The 27,931-nt window shown below is 44.4% G+C and overlaps 1 protein-coding gene across 3 annotated transcripts; it reads right to left on the bottom strand.

The window, feature by feature from the left end:
- Nucleotides 1-450: 450 nt before the first annotated feature.
- Casc3 (CASC3 exon junction complex subunit) lies at nucleotides 451-27,297 on the bottom strand. 3 transcript variants are annotated; one of them, XM_006971821.4, is made up of 15 exons: nucleotides 27,213-27,297; nucleotides 26,052-26,763; nucleotides 25,661-25,688; nucleotides 25,204-25,241; nucleotides 13,189-13,341; nucleotides 12,954-13,105; nucleotides 12,103-12,279; nucleotides 11,033-11,718; nucleotides 7,166-7,230; nucleotides 5,711-5,825; nucleotides 5,399-5,497; nucleotides 4,929-5,143; nucleotides 3,118-3,240; nucleotides 2,778-2,842; nucleotides 451-1,986 (listed from the first exon to the last, which is right to left on the bottom strand). In XM_006971821.4, the coding sequence occupies exons 2-14, from the start codon at nucleotides 26,277-26,279 to the stop codon at nucleotides 2,819-2,821; spliced, it is 2,103 nt and encodes a 700-aa protein (XP_006971883.1). In that variant the 5' UTR covers nucleotides 26,280-26,763; nucleotides 27,213-27,297; the 3' UTR covers nucleotides 451-1,986; nucleotides 2,778-2,818. The 3 variants fall into 3 exon arrangements, with proteins under 3 accessions (XP_006971883.1, XP_076399449.1, XP_076399448.1); XM_076543334.1 differs by lacking the exons at nucleotides 26,052-26,763; nucleotides 27,213-27,297 and adding an exon at nucleotides 25,788-26,018; XM_076543333.1 differs by lacking the exons at nucleotides 26,052-26,763; nucleotides 27,213-27,297 and adding an exon at nucleotides 25,857-26,003.
- Nucleotides 27,298-27,931: the final 634 nt, after the last annotated feature.

Raw genomic sequence — 27,931 nt, 5'->3', positions numbered from 1 at the left:
AAGCCAGTCATAGTAACCCACACTTTTAATCCCAGCACTCGGGAGGCAGAGGCAGAGGCAGAGGCAGGTGGATCTCTGTGAGTTCCAGACCAGTCAGGGTTACATAGTGAGACAGGGTCTCAAAATAAATAAATAAATATATTAAAAAAAAAATAACCTGCTAGAAATTGTGTGTGGCAGTGTACACCTGAAAAGTGGAGACAGTAGGATCAGAAACTGAAGGGTGAGTTAAGAGGCCAGCCTGGACTGTATGAGCCCCAGGTCTGAAAAACAAAAAAAGAGGGGTAGAATGAGAAACAATTGGTGAGCACATTCAAACTTGGGGCCTCACAGAAGCTCCTTACCTCTCTGGCTTCCATTTTACCAGTATATGCTGGCTCAAATTATGACTGTGATTCTGTCTCTTTCTTTCCTCCCAAATTAAGATACATATAATAACTGGCAACAGAGTCAAGTCTATAGTCTAAATTTTATTATCTCCAAGTCACAATGCTGATCACAAATATGCACCTTTAAGACAGTAACAAAAACAGCACACAGGGTGAAATCTTTGCAACTAAACACAGTGGACCAACAGACAACTGTCACAGTGTCTTAAGGTCTGGGAATCTGGGCATGAGCCCACAGGCTTGAGGAAACATCTTCAGGTTTAAGGCAAAGGGAAGCCCATAAAAGGCACAACCACCAGCTACCCCTGGAAGAACCTCTTAGTGATTTCCTCCTTGGGGGTTACCCCCCACCCTGACTCAAGAGTGGTTAGGCCAGCTGTAGGAGGGAAGAATAAAAACAGTGACATTACTGGGGAGAGACAGCCGCCACCTTTCCCTCAGGTTCTGCAGGAACCCGGCAGGCATAGTGCTGCAGTAACAGACTTCCACAGAGGCACAGGGAGGTGGTTTGGTGCCATGGAGAGGAATGACAGGAGGGAGAGCCTTTGCCCAGGAGGTGACTTGCTTCCTTAGGAGTCAAGGTACAGTTACCTTCTGTTTCCAAGTACAGGAGCAGAATTTGGGGAAGTAAGGTAGTAACACCTAAAAACACTTGTAACAGGGAAGGCATGGAGAAGAACTGTAAAAGACAAGGCAGACAGACTGCTGGATAGTATCTGTCTCTAGAGATGCACTGGTCCACAGCAACTGGGAGGGGATGTAGTAGGAAGGATGTAGAGAAAAGAAGCAGAGCCCACTAGTTCCACTTACCTCAAAGACAGCCCTGAGGACTCAGCCATGCATTCCCCTCATCGTGCAGAGGATCTCACGCCACCCTCCCTTCTCACAAAAGCATTCAGTTTGTTTTCTCCCTCCACAGCAGAGATTCTGCCTCCCTGGAGGACTGAAGCCCATCAGAATAGAGGTACTGAAGGAGGCTCAGACTTGTAAGACCTACACCCCAAACAAGGGCTCCTACTCACCCACTGAGCTCTCCTCTGCCGCGGGATACTGCGTGCAGAGAGCTTCCACAGGGTTAGGAGTTAGAGACTACTAAAGACCAATCACAAGGAAAAGGCCAGCTATTTTTACACTTGGTTGATACAGTCTCAATTATGTGGGAGTCAGGGAGGAGTCCAAAGGGACTCCAGAAAGGGTAGTAAACTAGACTGAACTTGTTTCATGTAAAGTCAGGGGACAGATCAGGGAAAAGGAGAAAAAAACTAAGAATATTAATTTAAGAAGGGTAAGTCAGGCTCTAAAAATGAACATTCAAACAAGTAAAGCAGGAAGGAACTTCCCTGGGAGCAGAAGACACTTGAATTTCCGGGGAGAAAGTAAACAACAGTGAGATGCAGGCTTCTGACTCTGCAGGAATCTAGACTCTGAAGCCTGGGCTGTCCAGTCTCTGCTCCCATGAGTCCAGGCAGCTCAAGTGAAGAGTGGAGGTTTCTTCTCTCTCTAGCAGGCCTGTCCTCAGAGGAAGAGGGCTTCTCGTGCTCGGCTGGCAGGGTTACCCCACATTTCTCATCTCCCCCAAGTTTTCACCTTTCCTGTTCTATTGTGAGTTAAAAAGAGAAGAACTGTGTGTCAGTGGACCTCTGGGTATTCATATAAGCCTTCTCAGAAGGCCACATTTCTAAATAGTGTGGCTTATTTGGCGCCAAGGATCACCCTGGGCTTCTAAATAATGTGTTTGAATGACCACAAAACAAGAGCAATAAAAACACCCCAGAGTCAGGTGTGGCAGCCCACACCTGTAATCTGAGCAGTCAGGGGTGGAAGCAGAAAGATGGAAAGTTTGAGGCTGGCTAGGGTTATACAGTGCTATCTTTTTTCCTAAACAAAACCACACTCCTCCAAAGCTCTGAAACAGTCCCACAGCCTCTCTCTTCTAATAGCTTTACAATTGGCTTCTCTGGCTATAACAACTTAAATTCAGATTTTCTTCTTTCTTTGATCTAGTTTAGATTGGGCTCCTGTATTTCTATTCTTCAGTTTCCCAAACAAAACTTTGAAGGGAGGGATGGTTTCTCTTCAATTTTGCCCAATGCATTCATAAAACAATTTCCCTGAGATATCTCATGACTATAATGTAAAGCATTAATTAGGTGGTTTTACATTTATTTATTTTCTGAGACAGGGTTTCTTTGTGTAGCTTTGGAGCCTTTCCTGGAACTCACTCTGTAGCCCAGGCTGGCCTCAAACTCACAAAGATCCGCCTGCCTCTGCCTCCCCAGTGCTGGGACTAAAGGCGTGCGCCACCACTGCCCAGCTAGGTAGTTTTATTAAGCACATAAGGGTGAGAATTAGTTTTAGACTAAGAGTCACAGTACACTGGGTACTTACTTTCACATGATGTTACACTTAAAATATTTGCAAACTCAGTATTAACTGGAACCCCTGCTTACAACCTGAAATAAAAAAATTGGAATTTGTTACCATGTCACACACAAAAAGACTTCCATTAGCCACGTGTGGTGGCACACATCTTTGATCCCAGCATTCTGGGAGGCAGAGGCAAGTGGATCTCTGAGTTCAAGGCTAGGCTGGTCTACAGACTGAGTTCCAGGACAGCCAGGGATACATAGAGAAACCCTGTCTCAAAACAAACACACAAAGACTTCCATAGAAACACACCCCCTGGAGAAAGCAAGCCCACATGCTTAAGTGTGGGAGTGAGACTTACCTCAGGTGGAGGGGGTTTGATGGAGACTGGCTGGGGAGTCCTCCGGGGTGGGGAGGGTTTTGGCTGCACCTGCTGCTGGGCAGGGTTATAGTAGGTCACTCCTCCATACACCTGCGATGGAGCCTAGGAACCGTATAAAGCCAGGAGGAAAAAAAAAAAAGTTAAGAATTAACCCAAATTAGGAGAAACAAAACATTAGCCAGTTACAAAAATAAAAAGCATTGAAGAACTTCAACTTTTAAAAAAAATGTTTGTTTGTTTGTTTGTTTTTGGACAGGTGGAGTGGAATGCTCTACATAGTGAGACCTTGTCTCAAAAAAATAAAACAAAACAAAAGAAAAGAAAAAGAAAGAAAACCGGCTGAGCAGGCCACGAGGAACAAGGCAGAGAGCAGCCCTCCTCCACCTCCTTTGTTCTTGCCTCCAGGTTCCCGACCTGACTTCCTTCCATGATGAACAGTGATGCAGAAGGGTTAAGCCACATAAGCCTTTCCTCCAGGTAACACTGGTCACATGACTGCTTTTGGTTCACAGCAACAGTAACTGAGACAGTGTCTGTGTGACTGTATGTTGATGTCCTCAGAGGCCAGGAAGACCCCTGGAGCTGGAGTTACTGGCAGCTGTGAGCTGCCTGCCATAGGTGCTGGCACTGGACCTGGGTCCCTCCGCAAGAGCAAGTGCTCTTAACCACTGAGCCATCTTTCCAGTTCCTGGTTTCCATCCTTTAAAGTAGTGTCCCACTCTTCCCAGTCCTTCCATTAGCTGACAAATAGAAAGGCTGAGCTCAGTGGTGGCATTCTAGATGCCGGATGATATCAAGTGCTCTCAGGACAGGGATAGGATATGTGGTCCAGGAAAGAATACACTGCTTCGTACAGCTGAATAAATAACACATGGGGCTGGGAGGTGGTGACGCACGCCTTTAATCCCAGCACTCGGGAGGCAGAGGCAGGCGGATCTTTGTGAGTTCAAGGCCAGCCTGGGCTATAGAGCAAGATCCAGGAAAGGTGCAAAGCTACACAGAGAAACCCTGTCTTGAGAAAAAAAAAAAAACTGTAACAGATGATAACACCCATGATACATTGTAAGATACTGATCCTGATCCTTAAAGAAACTGAAGAGGCATGGTTTTCCCAAGCACTTAGGAGTCAGAGGCTGAGGATCATATATATATATATTCCCAGCCAGTGAGACCCTGCCTCAAAAATAAACAAACAAGCCGGGCGGTGGTGGCGCACGCCTTTAATCCCAGCACTCGGGAGGCAGAGGCAGGCGGATCTTTGTGAGTTCGAGGCCAGCCTGGGCTACCAAGTGAGTTCCAGGAAAGGCGCAAAGCTACACAGAGAAACCCTGTCTCGAAAAACCAAAAAAAAAAAAAATAAAATAAAAAAATAAACAAACAAGCAAATAAATAATAAAAGAAAAAAGAAAAATTGAAACAAAAATCAAGGCCACACTTAGTAGTGCATGCCTTTAATCACAGCACTCAGGAGGTACAGGCAGGTGGATCTCTTGTGAATTTAAAGCCAGCCTGGTCTACATAGCAAGTTCCAGGCCATTAAGGGATATATGGTGAAATATCCCACATCAAAAAAAAATGTAACACCAACAAAAAAATACTCTGAAAATAAGAAGCAATGATAGACATTACATAACCTGCATTTCCAGCTCCTGACCAGCAGGGGGTATTCTAGTGCCACACAGGAGAATTAGTGGCATTGAAACCATCTTACAAAATTTTTTAACATTTTCTCCTACCACATTCCTGTGTGATTTAAAGGATGTATACCTAGAAAAAATCAGGCATCTTACCTGTGTGTTAGGATACAGATGAGGAGGTGGAGGAGGAGGTAATGCTCCTGGAGCATAAGGGTAACTGGGGTTACCAAAATTCATGACACCTGGAGCGGAAAAGTAAGTAGGAGCAAGCAACTGCTGGGGTGGTGGTTGTCCTGGAGACATGGACACTGGTGGTGGGTAGAGACCCGGATTGGGCAGAGGTGCTGGTGACTGATGGGGATGTAAACCTAGGCAAAGAAAGACAAACAAAAACTGTAAAGGAGGATACCACCTTTATCATGGGATGGCTTAACTTGGACTACCCAGCACAACAGGTTAGACTGCAATCCTTAAGATGGACTTATAAAATTGAGTTTGCTACATCAACAGCCAGAGGGGTCAGCATCACTGGATAGCACGACAGTGTTGAAAAGGTAGGGTTTGTAGAGTCCCTAACACAGATCCTTGCACACTATACGCATACAAGAGGGATGCAAGCGTACCTGGGTGAGGAAGGTGCATTTCTGGTTGTACAATCATGCCCTGGGGAGGCAGTGGAGCAGGGCTGTCACCATGGGTATAGATTGGTCCCTGGAACTGCACTGTAAGATATATTGAGATTCTTATAAACCCCAACCCTTCATACCACATCAGCAACGCTTTCTGTCCTGCAGACCTTTGATGTTCTATATCTTCCATATGAAGAAAATAGCAACTAGACATGTGAGATAACCACTGTGAAGTCAGAAGGGAATTAAACGGTAGAAGGCTGGACACTGACAAGAAAGGTATCTCAACAATAAGCAAGAACTCACATGGATCGTAGTAATGTCCCTCCATGATACTGATATGCACAGGAGGAGCAGGAGGCTCTGGCACAGGTCTCTGCCGCTGGGATGAATAACGTTTAGCTCGACCACCCTGGACACCCTGAGATAAAGAGATTTGATTAAGACTCCAGAAGAGTGATTCTCAAGTCAAATCCTACCTGTTACAGGTTAGTAAAACTTGGTATATGGAAGTATTTAATAAATATGTATAAAATGGACTGAAAATTTGATGAAAAAAATCAGCATTTGAATGAACCCGAACCCTCTACATTTCTGAGGTTCAAATTAAAACAAAACAAATCCAATGAATAATCAATGGAAAAACTGCTATCAAGAACTTATATGGGGGGGGCGGCTGAAGAGATGGCTGTTTTTCTAGAGGACCTGGGTTCAACTCCCAGCATCTACATGGCAGCTCACAAATGTCTATAACTCCAGTTCCAGGACTTCTGACACCCTCACAAGACATATGTGCAGGAGGGAAAAAAATGAACATAAAAATAAATTATAAAAGAAAAAAATTTTAAAAGTTGGGCAGTGGTGGTTCACACCTTTAATCCCAGAGCCTGGGAGGCAGAGGCAGGTGGGTCTCTGTGAGTTTGAGGCCAGCCTGGTTTACAAAGCGAGTTAGTTCCAGGACAGCCAGGGCTGTTACTCTCAGAGAAACCATGTCTCAAAAAAACCCAAAGAACAACAACAACAAAAAACCCCACCAAACTTATACTGGCTGGCATAATAGCCTAAGCCTGTAGCCTCAGAACTCAGGATTCAAAGCAGGAAGACTGAGTTTGAAGCTTACCTGAGCTATATGATAAATTCCAGGCCAGTCTGTGTTGAAGGGTAAGAGACCATCTCAAATAATAAAAAGAGCTTATTTGGGTTTTTTAACAGTGAAAAAGTGTGGTGGTCTCAATGAGAGTGAACCACATTTGAATACCTGAATAACCCAGTTAGTGGAACATTTGGACAAGATCCTCAGGGGGTGTGGCCTTGTGGAAGGAGGTGTGTCACTGGGATGGGCTTTGTGGTTTCAAAAGATGGGCTGTTCTAGGTGTGCTCTCTCTGACTCCTACTTTCAGATCAAAAGGTCAGCTCTCAGATGATCCTGCTGCCACGTCTGTGCCTTGCCACCATGGCCTCGAGCCCTCCGGAACTGGAAGCCCAATTACATGCTTTCTTTTCTAAGTTGCCTTAGTCATGGTGTTTTGTCACAGTAACTAAGGTCCAGGCATAGTGGTGCACACCTTTTAGTTGAGAGGCTGGCAGATCTAAGTCCAAGGCCTGCCTAGTCTACATAGGGAACTCCAAGCCAGCTGGAGCTAAACAGTGAGATTCTATCTCAACACTTTTTTGACAGTACTGGAAGCTGAATCAAGGCTGTCATGCATTCTCTATCACCCAGTATACACAGCCCCAGTCCTCCTCCTTCCCATTTTGTACCATTTCTTCAATCCGGTTAAACTGAGGTGGAGGTCCTGCTCCCATATGGATGTGGTTGGGCATACCTGTAATATACCAAAAGTCACTGGTTGAACGCACATGTAATTGAATAGGAATCAAAGGTCATCAAGAAAGAAAATAAGTGCAGCTGGGCATGGTGGTGCATGCCACTAATCCCAGTACTTGGGAGGCAGACGCAGGTGGATCTCCATTCGGTTCGAGGCCAGCCTGGTCTACAAATCAAGTTCCAGGACAGCCAGGGCTATTACACAGAGAAACCCTGTCTCAAAAAACCAAAAGAAAAGAAAATAACCAATGCATTCTTCTCTTCTTTTAAACTTGTATGCTTCACTTGTCACTCGGGAGAGGACCTGGGTTCAGTTCCCATCGACCACATGCAAGCTTACAACCATCTCTAACTCTATTCCGGGGGATCCAATGCCCTCGCGTGTATGTCCACACATCCACTCAGGTGCACACACACATAAATAAGTATTTTAAACTGTCTGCTTACTGTCAATGACAGCATTTGAAAATTTGCCCTTGTTGCCCAACATCTTTATTATAACAACCAAGTCCTTGAAAAAAGACTGGCAATAAACTCAAGTTCAAATTTTTCCTACTAAATAAGGTATTTCTCTATATAGAAACTTTGGGAGGTTGTAATTAGCACATTAGGAAACATACCATAAAGTGCTGGCCCAAATGTTTTCTAACAACACTAGCTATGAGAAAGAGAGTACATTCTTTCTGGATAAAAGTGACTTAGAACAAAAAGATGGCTCAATGGTTAAAGCACTCACTGTTCTTGAAGAGGACCCAGGTTTGATTCCCAGTACTCCCTTGGTGGCACACAGCCACCAAGAACTCTAGTTCTAGGGAATCCTATCCCCTTCTTCAGGCCTTGGCCGCCTCAGGCATCAGACATGTATACTGCACAATTATACATGCAGGCAAAATACATACATAAAGTAAATAAATCCTAAAAATTTTATTTGTTTGTTTGTGTGTGTATGTGACCAAGGAAGTCAGAGATGTATTGGCTTCCTGAAGCTGCAGTTCTAGGCAGTTATGAACTGCTGGATGTGGGTGCTGGGAATTGAACTGGGGTTCCTCTGCAAGAACAAGCACTATATGCTCTTAACCAGTGAGCCAATTCTCTAGTCCTAAAGCAAATAAATCTTTTGTTTTGTTTTGTTTTTTAAGACGGGGGTGGGGGGGGGGTGGGGGTGGGGGTTCTCCGTGTAGTTTTGAATCTTGCTCTGTAGACCAGGCTGGCCTCGAACTCACAGAGATCCGCCTGGCTCTGCCTCCCGAGTGCTGGGAATAAAGGCATGTGCCACTGCCACCTGGTGCAAATAAATCTTAATAATAAACAAATAATTAAGCAAGTAAGTAAATAAATAAGATGGGGGTGGGGAGTGGGGGTGGCTCACGCCTTTAATCCCAGCACTCGGGAGGCAGAGGCAAGTAGATCTCTGAGTTTGAAGCCAGCCTGGGCAACAGAGTTCCAGAACACCCAGAGCAAAACAGAGAAACCCTGTCTTGAAAAACCTAAATAAATAAAATAAGTAAAAATGATTTTTTTAAGTTAAAGGGGAATGTTCTATAGACAGTCTCCCAAAGATAGTAAAGTATCAGTACAAAAAGTTAAACTTTTCTGTCCAGCGATCAACTAACTCTAGGACGAATACAGTTTATACTAATTTTTAGTGCTCAAAAATTGACTGTACCAGCCCAGAGACTCCTCAGCTGGAACTGACCTGAAAGCCTCTTCCCTGGTACCACTAGCTCTTGTGGTACCAGAAGGCACCATGCAAGCTTCCAAAGGAAAGACGTAATCAAGAATACCCTGCTAGCCAGGCGGTGGTGGTGCACGCCTTTAATCCCAGCACTCGGGAGGCAGAGGCAGGCGGATCTCTGTGAGTTCGAGGCCAGCCTAGTCTCCAAAGCGAGTTCCAGGAAAGGTGCAAAGCTACACAGAGAAACCCTGGGGGGGGCGGGGGGGGGGAATACCCTGCTAAGATATCTATGAACCACAATGAGGACCAGTATGGAGTATGGCCCAGATAACCCAAGGGTGTAGAGTGGCACACAAAGCTTGGTGGGAAACAACAACTCTCTAATTGGACTTAAGATCCACTCAACAAGAGGGAGATCATGCCTGGTACTAGAAGCCTAGCCAACTACCCACAGTAGTGACGTAATGGATCTCGGAGAACTCACAACCACCATTTTCCTAAGTCAGCATAATCCCTAACTACCTTCTAAATATCTGTCCTTATACCCACAGATAATGTAGTCCTGACCACCCATCAAGGAAACTTCTCTTTGCAACAGATGAAGACCACTACAGAAAACCACAACCAATCAAAATGCAGTTTTAGAGCCCAGTCTCAACAGATACATCTATAAAACAACTTCCACACCTAAGAATCAGGGACCACTGAGGAAGAGGGAGGCAGAAAAATCTTAAGTGCCAAAGGATCAGGGAGTCTGCTGAGAGATTTTATTTCCTAGTATCAAAAGAAGGCACATGCATAAAATCCCACAAACAGGGCCGAACAATGACGACAACAGACATGCCAAAGCGGACAGTTGAAAACCTCCCAGGCCTTAACCCTCTACAAAGACCTACAAGCAACCAAGGAATGCTGAGAGCAGAAGCAAGTCTTCTGCCAGGAAGAGCCACCCAACCGGTGATCCAATACCAGTCAGCCCTGACAAGACATAGACAAGTAACACATAGACTGAGCAGGGTGAATGATGATGTATTTAGGAATATAAATATATAGATATATGCATGTAGCAACAGTTAATAAAAGAGGCCATGAATTTCAAAAAGAGCAAGGAGGAGGATATGGGAGGCTTTGGAAGGAAGGAAGGGGAAAATGATGTAATTATATTATAATCTCAAAAATTAAAATGAATAATTAAAATAAAATCACCTGTACCAGAGTGCCAAAATTCCCAGTGCTCATGAAGAGTTCCAATCTTTAAGCTTGGCCTAGAGGGCTAGAGATGGCTCAGTGGTTAAGAGCACTGGCTGCTCCTGACCTGGGTTCAATTCCCAGCATCCATATGGCAACTCACAATCATCTATAATTCTATTCCCAAGGGATCTGATGCCTTCTTCTAGCCTCTGTGAGCACTTACACATGGTGCACAGACTTGCGTGTTAGCAGAATACCTACACACAAAAATAAAATCTCCAAAAAAAGTTTGAGCTAGATTTCAAAAACTAAATGGTAACTGATACATGTGCTTTTATTTCATTTTATTTTCAGAGACAGGGTTTTCTGTGTAGCCCTGGCTATCCTGGAGCTTACTATGCAGACCAGGCTGGCCTCGAACTCAGAGATCCACCTGCCTCTGCGTCCTGAGTGCTGGGATTGAAGATGTGTGCCACCACCTGCTAGTGCTATATGTGTTTTTAAAACTGATTAACTCAAAGTCCAATTCTTCCTTCTAGCCGCATTTTAAATGCCCTAAAGCACCAGCATTCTATGTAGTTCTAGTGTCTCTCATCTGTCTCTAGAAAGAAGGCTATCAGAAGGGCTTTCCTTTAGAACAAACTATCCAGACCCTTCAAACAGTTAACCACTGGCTCAAACAGTTGGAAGATGCTATCTTCTTTATCTTCTGTCACTTCTCGTGCAAGAAAAGAAAATGAATCTTGACCGATGCACTAAGTACTGATGGGACAGGCTTGGCTAACACAGAAAGCTGCTCTGAGGACAGGCAGACAGACTGAGAATCTGCACTTTTTGGTCTGTTAAGGAGAGAGAGCTTTCTGTCAGACACTCATTCCCGAGAGGGTAGTCACAGGGACACAAGAAAACCTAGTCCCCAGCCTGTAGTGCTTACCTCGAAGCTCCCGTGGTTGGAGGAAGGAAGGCTGTCCTGGACTCCAGTTCTGTTCCGCTATATTGAGCTGTGCCACATCTTGCTCCAGTCCACCTGTGGTAGAATCTACTGGAGTCTCCCAGTTCCCAGTCTTAGCAGCTGGAGGTGGAGTTGTTTCTGGGATTGCGGCTGCTGAAGTAAGCCCTTCAGATGGAGGAGGAACCTCCTCAGCAGCTTTGACTGCATCCCCAACTTTGGTCCGGGTCCTTCTTGCCCGGGAATAGGATTTCTTCTCAATGGGCCTGTCAGGAGCTGGTGGTACAGTGTCAGGAACAGTAGCTGGTGTCTCTGAGGCCGCCTCTTCTTTCTCAGGACTGCCAAGCAATGGAGCATCTGGTTCTGGAGATGGATCCCTCATAGGAGTCTGCTCCAGACGCCGTGACCGGTAATTAGCTTCATGCTTATGAGTCTCACCAGACCGGCCACCATGCTGCCCACCAACCTCCACAGGCCTATAACCAGTACGACCTTCCTTGAAGCCCCCAGATCGAGAATAATTTCTGGATGCAGACATGCGGCCAGTACCTGCTGCATTCCTGTTAATAAATGTCCTTGGTGGTAGGGTACCCCCAGGACCCTGGTGGCGATGGGACTTGTTTGATCGATCACCAATCCAGTTTGGATCTCTTTGTGGAGGACTTCCAAATCTGAAACAGTAAAATTAAGAAAACCATAAGAAGGGGGCTGGAAAAATGGCTCAGAGGTTAAGAGCACAAGCACTGCTTGCTCTTCCACAGGTCCCAAGTTCAATTCCCAGCAACCACATGGTGGCTCACAACCACCTGTAATGAGATCTGGTGCCCTCTTCTGGCCTACAGGGATATGTGCACTGTATACATAATAAATAAGTTAAAAAAAAAAAAAAAAAAGAAAGAAAGAAAAAGGAAAAGAAAAACATAAGAAAAGAGCCCTCCAAGTATATACGCAGAGAGTCAAGGAGTTGTTCCCATCCTATACTTACTCACTTGAAAGATTAGAAATGCATTTAGAAGAGCAGAGTATCAGTAATCTAGGCTCCTGAATTTCCTTACCGAGGTTTCCGGATTCTTCGGGGTTTGATGTCATCAGGATTGTGAGCGGATCGAATATCATAGCCATAAAGAGCAATGAGCTCCTGTCGGGACTTTGGGGCCTGTTCATCTTCACGGAACTTATCATGCTCCCAGCGACCCTCATCCTTCCATAGCTTTCGCTGACGTCCTTTGGGTCTGGATCAAACCAACCAGAGGTGTCTTGAGACAATTAATACTTTGAAATTATCTCTCTACTAAAATGTAGCCTATAAAAACCTCCTATCTCAGGAGCCACAGGTTAAAGGCCATAAAGGTGTAATGATTTAGGATCTGAAGACAGACCACCCTGAATATGGATCCCAGTTCCTTTACCACCAACAGTTACCAAATCTTTTCTTTCTTTCTTTCTTTCTTTTTTTTTTTTAAAGACAGGGTCTCACCACGTTAACTCTAGCTGGCCTGGAAATTGCTATATGTAGATAAGGCTGGCCTTGAACTCACCTCTCTGAGATCTTCCTGCCTCTGCCTCCTGAGAACAGGGGTCACACTAGCACACCCACCTCTTTTTGCTTTATGAGACAGGGTCTCACTATATAGCCCAAGCTGGCCTCAAGCTTATAACCATACTGCTTCAGACTCCTGAGTGCTAGGACTACAAGTGTATGATACCATACCTAGCAACTAGTTACCAAGTACCATAAGCTGTATTTTTCTCATCTGTACAGAAGGACTAATCCTAACACTTATCTTAAAATGTTCTGAGTAGTAAAGGAAACAATACAGGCAAAGAGGTCATCAAAGCAGCCAACACACAGCAAGCACTAAGTACAAGCTAGCCAGCAGTGGGAATAGCAAAAGATGGCTGTTACCGAACTTCCTCTTCCTGAGTTTGTCCTCGAAGATCATGCTCAAAGAAGAGCCCTTTCCTGGGTATATATGCTGGATTTTTCCGATCTTCATCATCATCCAAATGCTTAGGGCCTTTTTTACCCACTTTGTTCTCTACAGGCTCTGTGCTCTCCTGGAAGATAAAGGACTCCTTACTCTTCCAAGGAGGTGAGAGGCCCTATGCCAGCCCCAAGTGGAGACCAGGCAGGTACTGACCTGTCCATCCCCGCTTTGCCTCTCTCCGGTCACAGTGCCTTTAGTATCAGGCTTTTCTTCTCCCTTCTCTTTTGCTGAGGAATCAGCAGCATCATTAGCCTCTGATTTCAACTCCACTTTGGAGTTTTCCTCTTCACTGTATTCTTCTTCACCCTGAAAAAGTATCCTTGTTAATCATGGAGATGAGATCTGAACAGTAAGTTTTTATTTCCCATTCTTTTGGGAAGCATTTTCTGACAACCTTTTGCGAGTATTAGAATGGAAACAAGCACTGCAAGTATGGCAGCACACGTGTACAATCCAGCAGCTGAGAGACAAGAAGACTACGTGTTCAAGATCCCTTCAGCTCATAGTAAGTTTAAGGCCACCCTGTGCTACATGAGACCCTGCCTCACAAAAACAAAACACATGGACTGGAGGGATAGCTCAGTTGATAAAATGCTTGCCGCAAAAGCATGAGGACCTAAGTTTAGCACCATGCACAAAGCCAGGCATGGTGGTACACACTTGCAATTCCAGAGCTGAAGAGACACAGACAGGGGATTCTCGGGGAACTGCTGGCCAGTTGACCTGACTCAATTGATAAGTCTTTGGTCTTCATGAGAGACCCTGTATGAAAAAATGAAGTAGATAGCTCTAAGGAATGACACCTGAGGTTGCCCTCAGTCCTCCAGACACACACACACACACACACACACACACACCATAAGCAATTTTAAAAAATGGATTGCATTAAAAATTACCAATCTTTCTGATTATGTAGCTTGAGGTGGCACACACCTATAATCCCAGCAACTCAGGAAACTGAAGTGAAAAGATTTAGAGTTCAAGGCTAGCCTGGGTATCCCATTAATAGCCTACCTAAAAAAATGAAATAAAAAATAGAGTCCTTCTGAATCTAGCATCTCTAACTCTCAGGATTTCTATAAGCAGACTGAGAAAACATGAAGACAAAAACTTTCCATGGCTCATGTGGAGGTCAGAGGACAATTTGGAAGTCAGTTCTCTCCTTCCACGTGTGGATTCCAGAAACTAAACTCAGGTTGACAGGCTTTTTGGCAAGTACCCTTACTCACTGAGTAATCTCAATAGTCTCCATACCCCCTCTTTTGGAGCTAGGGATTGAATCCAAGGCCTGGGGTATATTTATTCCACCGCTGAACTACAGTCCTAGCTTGCTTACAGTTCATGACTTATTTTTCCCCCCTTACTGTGAATCAGACTCAGGTCCTCAAACACGCAATACAAGCACTAACCAGTGAGTTATGTGCACCACAGGCCCAAGCCACACCAATTTCTTGTTTTAGAGACAAGAGTCTCACTATGCAGCACTGCCAGGTTTGAACTTATTTTGTAGACCAGGGTGGCCTGGAACACAGAGAGATCTGCCTGCCAAGTGTTAGAATTAAAGGCATGCACTCCCAACCCCAGCTTCTAAGACTGTATTTTTTTTAAATATTTACTTATTTTATGTATATGAGTGACCTGTCTTCATGCATACCAGAAGAGGGCACCAGATCTCATTACAGATGGTTGTGAGCCTCCATGTGGTTGCTGGGAACTGGACTCAGGCCCTCTGAAGAGCAGCCTGTGCTCTTAACCTCTGAGCCGTCTCTCCAGCCCTAAGACTGTACTTTTTATGTCTGTGATAGGAGTACTGAATTTCCTACAGCAGGAGATTCCCAGAGAAAACAAACCCTATCCACAACACCACCCTAAAATTAAGATTTTTATCTGGAGAATCTTAGAGAATGACCTGCCATAGAAACAAAAACAAACAATGCATGAGTACTCTCTCTGAACTATTACTCCCCCATTACCACCCCTTTTTTCTCTGAGACAAGGTCTTGCCATGTCTTGACTGGCCTCGAACTTCCTGTGTAGTCTATGTTGGCCTCAAACCTGCCTCTCCCTCCTGGTGTTGGGATTAAATGTGTGAGCCACCACACTTTTTTTTTCCTTCTCTTAACACACAAATTTGAATAATACAGTTCCTAACAATGTTAGGTCTCTCTGGTTGGTGGTGGTGCATGCTGTAATCCTAGCATTGGGGAGCCAGAGGCAGGCAGGATCTCTGTGAGCTCCAAGACAGTCAAAGCTACCAACACAGAGAAACCCTGGGGGGGGGGGGGAGGGAGGAAGAGGTATCATTAGCACACTGAAATGGGAAAAGAAGTGAAGGTATGGCCTAGCTCCACATAGGGAAAAGCAGTGGCTATACAACATGGTCATACTCTCTTCCCCATTCTCTCCAAACCTGATGCTTAGGAGACATAACTGAATTACAGAGGGAGGTTTAAAGAGCTATTAAGAATGCAAAGAAATTGGCTGAAGGGAAGGTGGTTTAGTCACTAATGATGTGTTAACCCTCTGCCACCTGCTAGATGTATGCACACTGATCTCTTACTCTCCTACTGCACCTGGCACCTACCCTAAACCAGACTGCCTTCTTACTTCAGGCTAGCCTACCAGGATCTGGTAAAGACACCATGTGAGAGTCCTGGCTAGGCTTGAAACTTTCAGTGTTCTGTCCTTTTTTCAAATAAAGCTAAGCTTGCCCAATTGACCTACACAAACAAGCCAATTAATCCCTCTTCCCATTTCTGTGTTTATACTCCAAAGCACTCATCATCTGGACGTTTTGTCTTCAAAGTGTTCTGAGTGGCAATTCTCAGAAAAGAGATGGAGAACTAAAGAAGCTTCACTACACCTGCAACGTGACAATCAGTCTTTATCTACAGCTTAACAAGCACCCTTGATTCTTTTCATCCTCTGCAATTCTATTGTTTTCCCTCTCTTTGGGGATGAGAGGATGGCAATCATTCAGTACTTTCCTTACTCCTAGGTTATGGAACAGACACACAAGCTTGCTGTGTACATACATACTTCTTCACTATGCTCTTCTCCTCGTATGCTCTCTGAATCTCACCCTTAAATCTATTTTTTTTTTTTTTTTTTTTTTTTTTTTTGGTTTTTCGAGACAGGGTTTCTCTGTGTAGCTTTGCGCCTTTCCTGGAACTCACTTGGTAGCCCAGGCTGGCCTCGAACTCACAGAGATCCGCCTGGCTCTGCCTCCCGAGTGCTGGGATTAAAGGCGTGCGCCACCACCGCCCGGCTAAAATCTATTTTTATTCTATGCATATATGTGTGCACCTGAGTGTATGTTAAGTGGACCACATGCATGCAGAAACCTGTGGTTGTCAGGAGGCATAAGATCCCTTGGAACTGGAGTTACAGGTGGTTGTGAGCTGCCATGTGGGTGCTGGGAACAGAACCAGGGTCCTCTGCAAGAGCAGTAACAGTTCTTACCCACCCGTTTCCCACCCTCACCTCTGTCCTCTTTCTTTCCTTCTTTCTTGAGGCAGGGTCTAATTATAGCTTAGGCTGGCTTGAAATTATGTAGCTGAGACTGGCTTTGAACTAGTGAGTTATCCCCATCCCAAGAGCTGGATTTATAGGCATGCTACCATGTCCATCTAATTAAAGACGTAAAAGCACTATTAATGAGGGAACTTTGTTTTATACAACATTTTATTTAGGCAGTGATGGAATGTCAATGAGGAAATGTGCATATTCCTATTGAGAAACTAATTTTGCTGGTTGTAATGATACATACCTTTGATACCAGTTTAGGGAGGCAGAAGCAGGCAGATATGTGAATCTGAGGCTAGCCTGGTCTATACAGTGAGTTCCAGGCCAACCAGGGATAAAAAGTGAGACCCAGGGGCTGGAGAGATGGCTCAGAGGGTAAGAGAACTGGCTGCTTTTCCTGAGGTCCTGAGTTCAATTCCCAGCAACCACAGGTGGCTCACAACCATCTATAATGAGATCTGGTGCCCTCTTCTGGCGTGCAAGCAGACTACTGTATGCATAATTAAAAAAAGTTTAAAAAAAAAGAAATTAAAAAAAAGTGAGACCCAATATTACACACAAACACAAAGAAAGAAACCTAATTTTGTTAACCGGGCAAAAAGAACAGCATAGTGCTGAGGAGACTTCAAGTCAGATTCAAAGCCTGTAGTCCCTATATGCCCTACCTCCACACAATAATAAATGTCAAAGCTGTGTAAGTACGTTGTGGAATATTATTTTAAGCTGTGTTACTCTGCCTGTCTAAAACACCTGATTGGTCTAATAAAGAGCTGAACGGCCAATAGCCAGGGCAAGCAGAGAGAATAGAAAAGCTGGCGAGAAATAAGTCAAGCTAAGGTGGGCATTTATAAGAAAAAGTCTCCATGTGTGATTATTTGGAGCTGGGTGGTGGGCCCCCAAACAATAAAGAGTAATAAAACAACCAATGACACAAGTGTTTGCAGAGGCTGGAAACAGGTGTCAGATCCCATGAAGCTAAAGTTACAGGTGGCTGTGAGCCACCCAAAGTGGGCCTAGGACCTGGGACTGAACTCAGGTTCTCTGGAAGAGCAGCAAATGCTCTTAACTGCTGAGCCATCTCTCCAGCCTTATCTAATAATAAATTTTAAAGAATTTATTATTAACACACTAAAAGAGCACAAGGCACAATTCTTCAACAGGTGTGACTGACTCACACCCAGAACAAGCACTTTAGAACTCTGTTCACTGCAGAGTGTCTCCTCAGTCATTGCCCACAAGTCCCCGAGAAAGGCCTAGATATGTAGGTGTAGACATGAGGCCTGGCTCCATCTGCAACTATGTGAAAGGAGACTTCTACTCCCATGAGACCACCTGGGTTTCCCACACTGGACCAGTTCTACTTTTTCTTCTCTCTTTCAGGGGTCATCATTCTTAAGTTCACTTTACTTTTCTATGGACTCAAAGTAGTACACAATGAAGTATGGTACTTGGGATTTTTTTATTTAGAGACAGCAACAGTAAGCTTCTTTTTATTTATTTATTTACTTATTTTTGGTTTTTCGAGACAGGGTTTCTCTGTGTAGTTTTTGGAGCCTGTCCTGGATCTCGACCTGTAGACCAGGCTGGCCTCAAACTCAAAAGAGATCCACCTGGCTCTGCCTCCCAAGTGCTGGGATTAAAGGCATGCGCCACCACCGCCCGGCTAGTAAGCTTCTTTTTAAGAACAGAAAAAAGTTATAAATCTGCCAAGCATTCTACTATGAATGAGATACTTTCCCTGATTTCTTTGAGGATGCATTGTGCTTTAGCTTATTTATATGGTGCATTACATGCATTAATCTACACAGGGAACACCAACCTTGCACCTGTGGGATAAAGACATTTGTTCATCATGTATGATTCTTTGTTTTTTGGGTTTTTTTTTTTGTTTGTTTTTTTTTTGTTTTTGGTTTGTTTGTTTGTTTGAGACAGTGTTTCTCTGTGTAGCTTTGGAGCCTGTTCTGGAACTCACCCTATAGACCAGACTGGCCTTGAACTCATGGAGATCCTTCTGCCTCTGCTTTCCAAGTGCTGGGATTCAGGTTGTGTATCACTACTGCCTGGTTATGATGTATGATCTTAATGTGTTTTCAAGTATTTTGCTGAGAACTTCTGCATTTTCATTCATCTGAGAAAATGGTTTGTTGCTTTTGTTGTTATGTTTTTACCTGTTTTTGATTCCAGGATGATACTGGCTTCATACAATGTATTTGGCAGTGTTCCTTCTCTATTTTGTGGAACTTCCTCAGAAGTTTGACAGAACTCATCAGTGAATCCATTTGGTCTCAGGTTTTCCTTTGTGGGGCAATGTGCTGGCTAGTTTTAGGTCAACTCGAAATAATCTTAGAGCTGGAATAACCTCAGAGAGGGAGCCTCCATAAGGAAACGCCTCTAAAGACCGGGCTGCAGCCATGCCTGTAGAGCCCTTTCTTTATCAGGGGTTGATGTGGGGCCGAGTCCATTGTGGTTGGTGCTATTCCTGGTCCTGGGTTCTACGAAAGCAGGCTGAGCCAGTCATGAGGAGCAAACAGTAAGCAGCACTCCTCATGGCCTCTGTATCAGCTCCTGCCAGGTTTGAGTTCCTGCCTTGGCTTCCTGTTGTAGAATATTCCTTTACACTGTATGAAGATGTGTCACTGTGACTGATTTAATAAAGAGCTGAATGGCTATTAGCTAGACAGGAAGAGGTTGGTTAGGTGTGACTTCGAGGGACAGAGAGCTCTGGGAAGAAGAAAGGAGGAATCACCAGAAGATTCAGAGGGAACACACATGCAGGAGTAAAAGCCATGAGTCACTTGTCAACATGTAGATGAATAGAAATGGGTTAATTTAAGTTATAAGAGCTAGTTAGAAACAAGCCTAAGCTAAGCCGGGCTTTCATAATTAATAAGTCTCCAAGTCGTTTTTTTGTAAGCTGGTAGCCCTCCAAAAAGCCCAGCTACAGGATATGAGTCAAATAAACCCTTTCCTCCCATGTTGCATCGTATCATGGCGTTTCATCATAGCAATAGTAGCTCTAAGACACGACATTTGATTATGGTCAAGAATTCTGCAGTTTTCTGACATTTCCAATACCCTGGGGTCTCCACTGCAACTTAGACATCACCTTTACAGCCTCAAGCACTAGCCTCCCAGAGCCTTGATGCAGGGAATCTAAGCAGGCACATACTGCCTGACTTCAGTTCCTTTCTTGAACCTTAGTGCAAGCCTCTGGCGAACCCCTCATTCTTGAATCCTGCCCAATTCTACCTCTTAAAACAGAGGTATTTGCTGGGCAGTGATGGCACACGCCTTTAATCCCAGCACTTGGAGGCAGAGGCAGGCAATTCTCTGTAACTTCAAGGCCAGTCTGGTGTACACAGTGTGTTTCAGGTTAGACAAGGCTGCCCTATCTCAAAAACAAAACAATAAAAATGTCTGTCTGGCTCATATTCTCTCCTATATTTTGCCTTTTTTCTTTCCCTTACTACTTATTCCTCCAATTTTTTTTTTTAATTTTAAAAATTAAGTCAGATTTTTTCAAGATTTACTTATTATGTATACAGAAGAGGGCACCAGATCTCATTACAGATGGTTGTGAGCCACCATGTGGATGCTGGGAATTGAACTCAGGACCTCTGGAAGAGCAGTTGGTGCTCTTAACCACTGAGCCATCTCTCCAGCCCTGCCAATTTTTAACTAAACTGGAGACTCTCCCAAGTAAAAAACAAATCATCTTTTGACCTCGAAGTAGTCTCTCTAGCTTTCCTTTCAGTCAAAATTTTCTTTGTTCTTTTACTCAGTACTGGGTTGAATCAAGTGCCCTCCCACTGAGCTCCAGCTCCATCCCTTTCTTAATTTTCTTTTATTTATTCTTTTTTGTTTTGTTTCATTTTTCGAGACAGGGTTTCTCCATGTAGTTTTGGTGCCTGTGCTGGATTTCATTCTGCAGATCAGGCTGGCCTCAAACTCACAGAGATCAGCCTGGCTGATTAAAGGCATGCACCACCATGCCTGGCCCTAATAACAACATTTCTTAAAAAAATGTTTCTTAGACCACTCTGGAAAAAATGGAAGTAACACATCTTTTTGGTTGTTTTATAATACTGGAGAGTGAACCCAGGGCCTTGTAAATACTTAACAGTCTACCACTGAGCTACAAACCCCAACCCTTTTTCAATTTTTTTTTTAAGTTTTTTGAGACAGGGTTTCTCTGTATATCCCTGGTTGTCCTGGAACTTATTCTGTTGACCAGGCTGGCCTTGAACTCACAGAGATCTACCAGCCTCTGCCTCCTGAGTGTTGGATTATAGACATGAGGCACCACTGCACAACACTTTTCAAATTTTTATTCTGAAGCCTGGCATGGAAGTATATGCTAAGGCAGAGGCAAGTGGATGTCTGAGAGTTCAGGGCAGACTTGATCTACAAACCAAGTTTCAGACCATCAAGTACACATAGATCCTGTCTCAAATTGAAATAAAAGAAAAAAATTCTGCGACAAGATTTTTCTATGTTCCCAGGCTGGCCTTTGTGACCTCCTGCCTCACCATCTTAAGTATCTGAGACACACAGTTTATTTCTCTTCAATCTCTACAGCAAAACCCAAACCTTTACAACCAAACTATGTTAACAAGGTGTGTCTTAAACTTTCAACTCTAAATTTATACACAAAAGTACTGAGTTCAAGGCCAGCCTGATCAACAACGTGAGTTCAAGGACAGTCAGGGCTACACAAAGAAACCTTCTCTTGAAAAACAAAAACAAAATAAATATATATAATGCACACACAATTTTGACTTCAAAATAAGCTAAAAAAATATGTCATAAAACTATGTGTGAGGCAAGGGAGATGGCTCAGATGATAAATGCTGTGGGATGATCCTTCTGTACGCTGTGAATGTGCTGCTCTCATTGGTTGATAATGAAGCTGTTTCGGCCTATGGTAAGGCAGGATAAGGTTAGGCAGCACAATCAAACTGAGGACTGGGATGAAGAGACAGAATCGGGAGCAGCCCCAGGAACAAGATGTCAGAGGACCAGTAAGTCATGGACCATGTGGCAATAAATTGATTAAAAGAAATGAGTTAATTTATGTGTAAGGGCTAGTTACTAATAAGCCTGAGCTATCTGTCAAGCACTTCTAATTAATATAAGCCTCTTTGTGGTAATTTGGGAAGTGGCTGCCAGATATTTGGGATGGGTGGTTGGGACAGACACTCTAACTCCAACTACAGGTAAAGGTACTAATGACCTAAGTTTGATCCCTGGGACCCACATGGTGGAAGTAGATAGAGAACCAACTTCTACAAGGTGTCCTCTGCTTTCCATATATATGATATGGCACAAACACAACACAGCACATACACAATTACATAACTAAGTGTTCAAAAACACTTTTTAAAAGAAAAGTAACCAGGTGTGATGGTGTATACCTTTAATCCTGGCACTCATGAAGATGAGGCACAAGAGTGGTTAGTGCCAGGCTAGTACAAGCATAAAGCAAAACCTAAAGAAGTGGACTGGCAAGATGGCTCAGCAGGGAGGCACTAGTTACAAGCCCGACAACCTCAATTCACTCTCATGGACCCACATGGTAGATAGAACAAGAGAACTGACTCCCACAGTTGTCCTCTGACCAGCACAAGCATCCTGTTGGACCCTACACCCTCAAACCAAATAAATAAAACATTAAAACTGAAAACAGAGGAGGAGCCCGGCAGTGGTGGCACACACCTTTAATCCCAGCACTTGGGAGGCAGAAGCAAGTGGATCTCTGTGAATTTGAGGCCAGCCTGGGCTACAGAGTGAGTTCCAGGGCAGCCAAAGATACAGAGAAACAGTGTCTTGAAAAACTAAAAAATAAAAGAAATCGTATCTTAAACTTTAACACTTGAAAGCTTCATAGATTCCTTTGCTCTTCAAACATCCCAAACCTGGTTGGGTGCTGCTTAATGTTAGAGCACCAGCTTCAGGGACAAGCCCTGAACTGGAGCATGAAAAAATAAACTTAAAAAGCCATCTGGGGGGCTGGAGAGATGGCTCAGTGGTTAAGAGCACCGACTGCTCTTCTAGAGGTCCTGAGTTCAATTCCCAGCAACCACATGGTGGCTCACAACCACTTGTACTGAGATCTGGTGCCCTCTTCTGGCCTGCAGGGACACATGCAGGCAGAATACTGTATACATAATAAATAAATAAACCTTTAAAAAAAAAAAAAAAGCCATCTGGGGCTGGAGAGATGGCTCAGAGGTTAAGAGCACTGACTGCTCTTCCAGAGGACCTGAGTTCAATTCCCAGCAACCACATAGTGGCTCACAACCATCTGTAATGAGATCTGGTGCCCTCTTCTGGCCTGCAGTCATACATGCTGTATACATAATAAATAAATAAACCTTTAGAAAAAAAAAGTCATCTAAAACCTAACCCACTACTGAATTTCTGAGTATTGTCTCTTTTTTAGTTATTAACTCCATTAATCAATCTAAACACTGACTTCTTCTTTAGACACCAAATTAGATTTAATTGAGGGGGGAGTCCTTTAGTCCAACCAAAATAACTCTCACACTGGTCCACATCTTGCCAGTCTCACTAGATGTCTAGGGAACCACCATCAAGTTCCTTAGATTATTTTAAAAAACATTTTTTTAAACCCTTTTTTGGAGACAGTTTGCTATAAAGCCAAAGGCTGGCCTTGAACTCTTGATCCTTTAGAGTGCTGGAATTATAGGTGCGTTGTATATTATGACACATAATTCCTAAGCAACTTCAATGTCTACTTTGCAGTCTTGCCTCATCCACAGTTGATGTCAAGCAAACCTTCTGCGCGATCTCTCTCTCTGTTCTCAGAATTACACCCAAACTCCTTTATAAACAGAATGGTAAGCCGCTCTACACTTACAGTCAGGGGCTGCAGACTCAACAGTGAAAATGCACTCGCTGCTCTTGCAGAGGACCTACCTGGTTTCAGTTCCCACCACTCACATGGTGGCTCAAAACCATCTGTACTCATCATGAACATGGTGCAATACATAAATTCAGGCAAACACACATACACATAAAATAAATCTTTTTAAAAAAAAGTTTCACCAGGGGTGGTGGCACACACCTTTAATCCCAGCACTCAGGAGGCAGAGGCAGGCGGATCTCTGTGAGGTCGAGGCCAGCCTGGGCTACCAAGTGAGTTCCAGGAAAGGTGCAAAGCTACACAGAAAAACCCTGTCTCGAGGGGAAAAAGAAAAGTTTCATTTTCTGTTTTGTTTTGTTTTTTTCCTGATAGGGTCTTGTTTATAGCCCAGGATGGCCCTGAACTTGAAACAATCTTCTTGCCTGTCCAAGTACTAGAATTTGAATATATCTGTGCAGAAATGTGCACATATATAAACATGCATGTGGAGCTCAGAGGATTAGGTATTCTCAGGAAAGGTGTCCATCTTATGTTTCTGACACAGGGTCTCTCTGTGGTTTGGAGCTCATCAGGAAGACCAGACAATGGCCTCTGGCGCTCTGTTTCTGCCTGGATTACACATGCCATCACACCCAACTTTGAACACTGGTTCTGGGGATTGAATTCAGGCCCTCTTTACCAACTAAGCCATCTCTCCAGCCCTTATTTGAATTTATTTTTTGTGAAATTCATTTCTATGCCACAAGCTTTTGTTTTCTCAGTTTTTCTAGAGTACTGTTTTCTTCTAAAATAAGAATTTTGAAATAATGTTTACTGTTACATCTCCCAAGTTGTAATATAGTCTAAGACAGTCAAAATCTTAGGAGATTTATAGGATAAGGGCTGAGGAAGTAGCCTCAGTAGTAGAACACTTCTCTGCATGCGCCTACCTCTAGGCTCAAGCCCTAGAATCAAAAAACAAATCACAAAATCTAACCAATGAAACAAATTTATAGAACAAATCCTTGACCCATAATCCAATTCTCCCCAAATATAACCCCATCACCAAAACACAAAACTCAAAAGTCTGTTCGACAACTCTGGGGCAGATCATTCTAGAACAAAGTCATTTTGACAGTATCTACAGTTATTTAGCCAAGCAAAACAAAACATGCTGTCTGCCCTGGGAAACACTCCCATAGACACCAAAAAGCCCTATCTATAAAATAAGGGGTGGGTTTTTTCCCCCACAAACCATTCAGAATGGGGAGGAGGGGTCCAAGTGGCTGCCTTTTCAACCTAGATGGCATAAAGTGAACTGTCACATCTTGTAAAGGGTTTCAGTATCTTCTCATTCTCTGCCTCAGAAACTCACTTTGTTCAAATGAGAATAAACCAATTAACACTCTGATCCATAGCTTGAAGAGGCATGGTTTCAAGTTGCTGTCATCAGCTTAACAAGATCTTCTCTAAAAGACTTTTTTGTCATTGTTTTTCGAGACAGGGTTTCTCTGTGTAGCCCTAGCTGTGCAGAACTCACTCTGTAGCCCAGGCTGGCCTTGAACTCACAGAGATCCACCTGCCTTTGCCTCCAGGGCTGGGATTAAAGGCATGGGCCACCGCTGCTGCCGCCACCGCCGCCCTGCTTCTAACAGACTTTTAAAAGCATAAATGAACACACAAACAGAGAAACAAGTCAGGGAATTTTTGTATCACGCAAATGTAGGTTTTAAAAAGACATTTTCTGACCATAAGGAAAAAGAATCTATCACACTCACTTCTGAATCTTCCGCACTTTCATAATCGGAAAGAACAGCTGCAAGGAAAACACAAATATGTGAAAGGGGGGAAGAAAACAATAAAAATTATTATAACTATATTCCTGACTGGTCGCTTTGGATCAGACGAAAAACCTCACTTAATTTGGACAGCAACTTTTGTAGACGCGTGAAATTATAGTTTCCATTTATTTACAGATGGAGAAGTTGGTGACTATGCTGACAAAAAAACTATGCTATTGGCAGGTGGTACTGTAAGTCACTGCAGCGATCTCAATCTGTCACCTTCCAAAAAGGAACCAAAACAACCATGTTCGTGACCACCATGGTACAAAAAGCTACTCCTGGGCACACACCCCGAAAAAACCCTTAACAGTCCGAGAGAAATCCACCGTTAGAAATAGGTGGTCTCGGTTCATGTCCAAAACACTCATCATGATAAAGTAAACTCACTCACCATCGCCTTCCATGCCATCTTCACTCTCCTGAGAGGAAGAAGACGACACGGGTTAGAGCTGTAATATCCAGACGTGGGGAGCCCACCCGCAATTAAACGTGAGGGAGAACCGAAAAATCAACCCAACTGGTTGACTCGGGATATGGAGACAGGTAAACCTTCCTAAGTGACAATCAAGAAGGCCAATTCTCTACACCTCCAGACCCAGCTTCCGTACAAACATCCGCGTTGCACGCCCGGCGCTCAGAAACCACCCAGCCCTTCTTCCCTGGGGCTGGATGCAAATTCGCAGCGGGATAGCCTTCCCCTCGACCAGGAGGCCGAGCATCTCGCATCACCTACAGCCCGCCCCCTTCCCGGGTCGCCGCCCGGCAAACGCTCGCTCACTCACACACTCCGACTCCTCCGCGCTCTTGACGCCCCCGCTCTCCACCCGCCGCAGATGGAGGCCCCCGCCGCGGCCGCCGCGCTGAGAAGGCAGCGAGCCACTGCCGCCGCCGCCGGCGCTCCCGCTGCAGCTGCCGCCGCCCCGCGCCGGAGAGCCGCTGTCGGAACCCGAAGCACCGGATTCTTCGTCCTCCGTGTCCTGGGAAGCGCGCTGCCGACGCCGGTCCGCCATCTTACGGAGAACGGCCGCCGCTGGTCAGCTCCTTACGCACCACGCCCGTCGCAGAGGCTGCCGGGAGGCACGAGAGGAGTCCCGGCGTGCTTCACGGCCAGGGCGGACCGCCCCTCTTCCCGTGGGGCGGGGCCTGCTCCCTGCGGCACGTTTTCGGGAGAGCGAAGTGACGTCTGTCGGTGACGTAAGGGGGCGTGGCCCGGCACTTCGTTTCCCCCCGTGCGGGCGCAGGGCGCGGGGCTCGGGCTCCCGTAGCTTCCCTGGGTGCCGAGCTCGGCCATCTTGGGCTTTCCTTGGGGAGGGCTGCGACCTGTTCCAGCTCCGCTGTGGCGTTGGAGCTATTGCATGGTTTTCGTTTTCTATTGCTCGCTTCTCCCTGGGTTTTAGAGAGAGCATTTTTCTGTATTCCTTCGCTTGATAAAATCACGCGTCCAGGTGAAAAAGCCTTAGTCCTGCGTCAGATTTGCCCGCTCTTCACCTCTGTCTAAATTTAGAGGAAAGGAGAAATTGCAGCGGAGACACAATACGGCGGTGTTTGCTGTGTGTATTCAAATTTTCCTTTCTCCGTGTGTCTTCCCAGCCTAGTTATCACATTTTTACAAGTTGAGGTTGGTAGGACACTTAGGGCTGGATCATCCTTGGATTCGTAGTTAGAGGCCAGTTTTGGAATCATGTCTCCAAAAATAGAAAAAAAAAAAAGTCTCGGCATATTAGTAGAAATCTAGCGTTTAAAATCCTGATGTGTTATCGGACAGAAAATGCTTTGGGCAATGCATTTGTCAGCCATGAAAAAAATCTCAATACTGCTACCTCGAAACAGCATATAGTTAGTTACCTGTTATCAGTGCACATTGATAATGTACATCAAATCGTCATAAGGTAATAGGATTCTGAGCTGTTTTCATAAATAGTTACAAAGATCCCACTGCTTACCAGATTTACAGACAGTATGCAGGGGCTGGTTCTCTCAACTGGAGACAGGTGACCAAATGTATCATGGAGTTCAGCTCCAAAACCAACTGCCTGAATTCAAAATGGAGGATGCATGATTTAATAATTGTGAAAGGCATTAAGAATCTTATCCATCACAAGCTAAAATGTGCATGCAGTAAGACTGCCAAGTTTAGTGTCTAAATAAGGAAAAGGATAGTCTGCCACTTTGTCCTTTGTTTGGTCTGAGTCCATTTTTTTTTTTTTTAGAATCTATGACCCCAGGCCAGTCTTTTCGCACTCATGATCCACCAGCTTCAACCTCACCAGGTGCTAGGATTACAGGTGTGCACCACCACACCCTGCTTGGTCCAACTTTGTTTTTGAGACAGGGTCTTCTATAAGCTAGGCTGACCTTGAACCTGGGGTTATCCTGTGTGAGTGCTTGGAGTCACAGTCCTTCTGAGAAACAGCTCTTAAGAACTGTGCATGTTTAGCATGAACAGATGGTTTGGGATACCAGACATCTTATTAGAAGAACTGTGAGGGAAGAGATTATCTCTTCTCATCACTCTAGTTACAAAACAAGAACCAAGGGGTTCAAGTTACAATGAGGGTTTTCAAACATACAGAAAAAGATGTGCCGGGCGGTGGTGGCGCATGCCTTTAATCCCAGCACTCAGGAGGCAGAGGCCAAAAAAAAAAAAAAAAAAAGATGTGTG

The sequence above is a fragment of the Peromyscus maniculatus genome, chromosome 8, assembly GCF_049852395.1.
Source record: "Peromyscus maniculatus bairdii isolate BWxNUB_F1_BW_parent chromosome 8, HU_Pman_BW_mat_3.1, whole genome shotgun sequence".
Taxonomy (NCBI): domain Eukaryota; kingdom Metazoa; phylum Chordata; class Mammalia; order Rodentia; family Cricetidae; genus Peromyscus; species Peromyscus maniculatus.
Note: the sequence above shows the minus strand (reverse complement) of the source record. Positions and strands in the feature narration are given on the sequence as shown.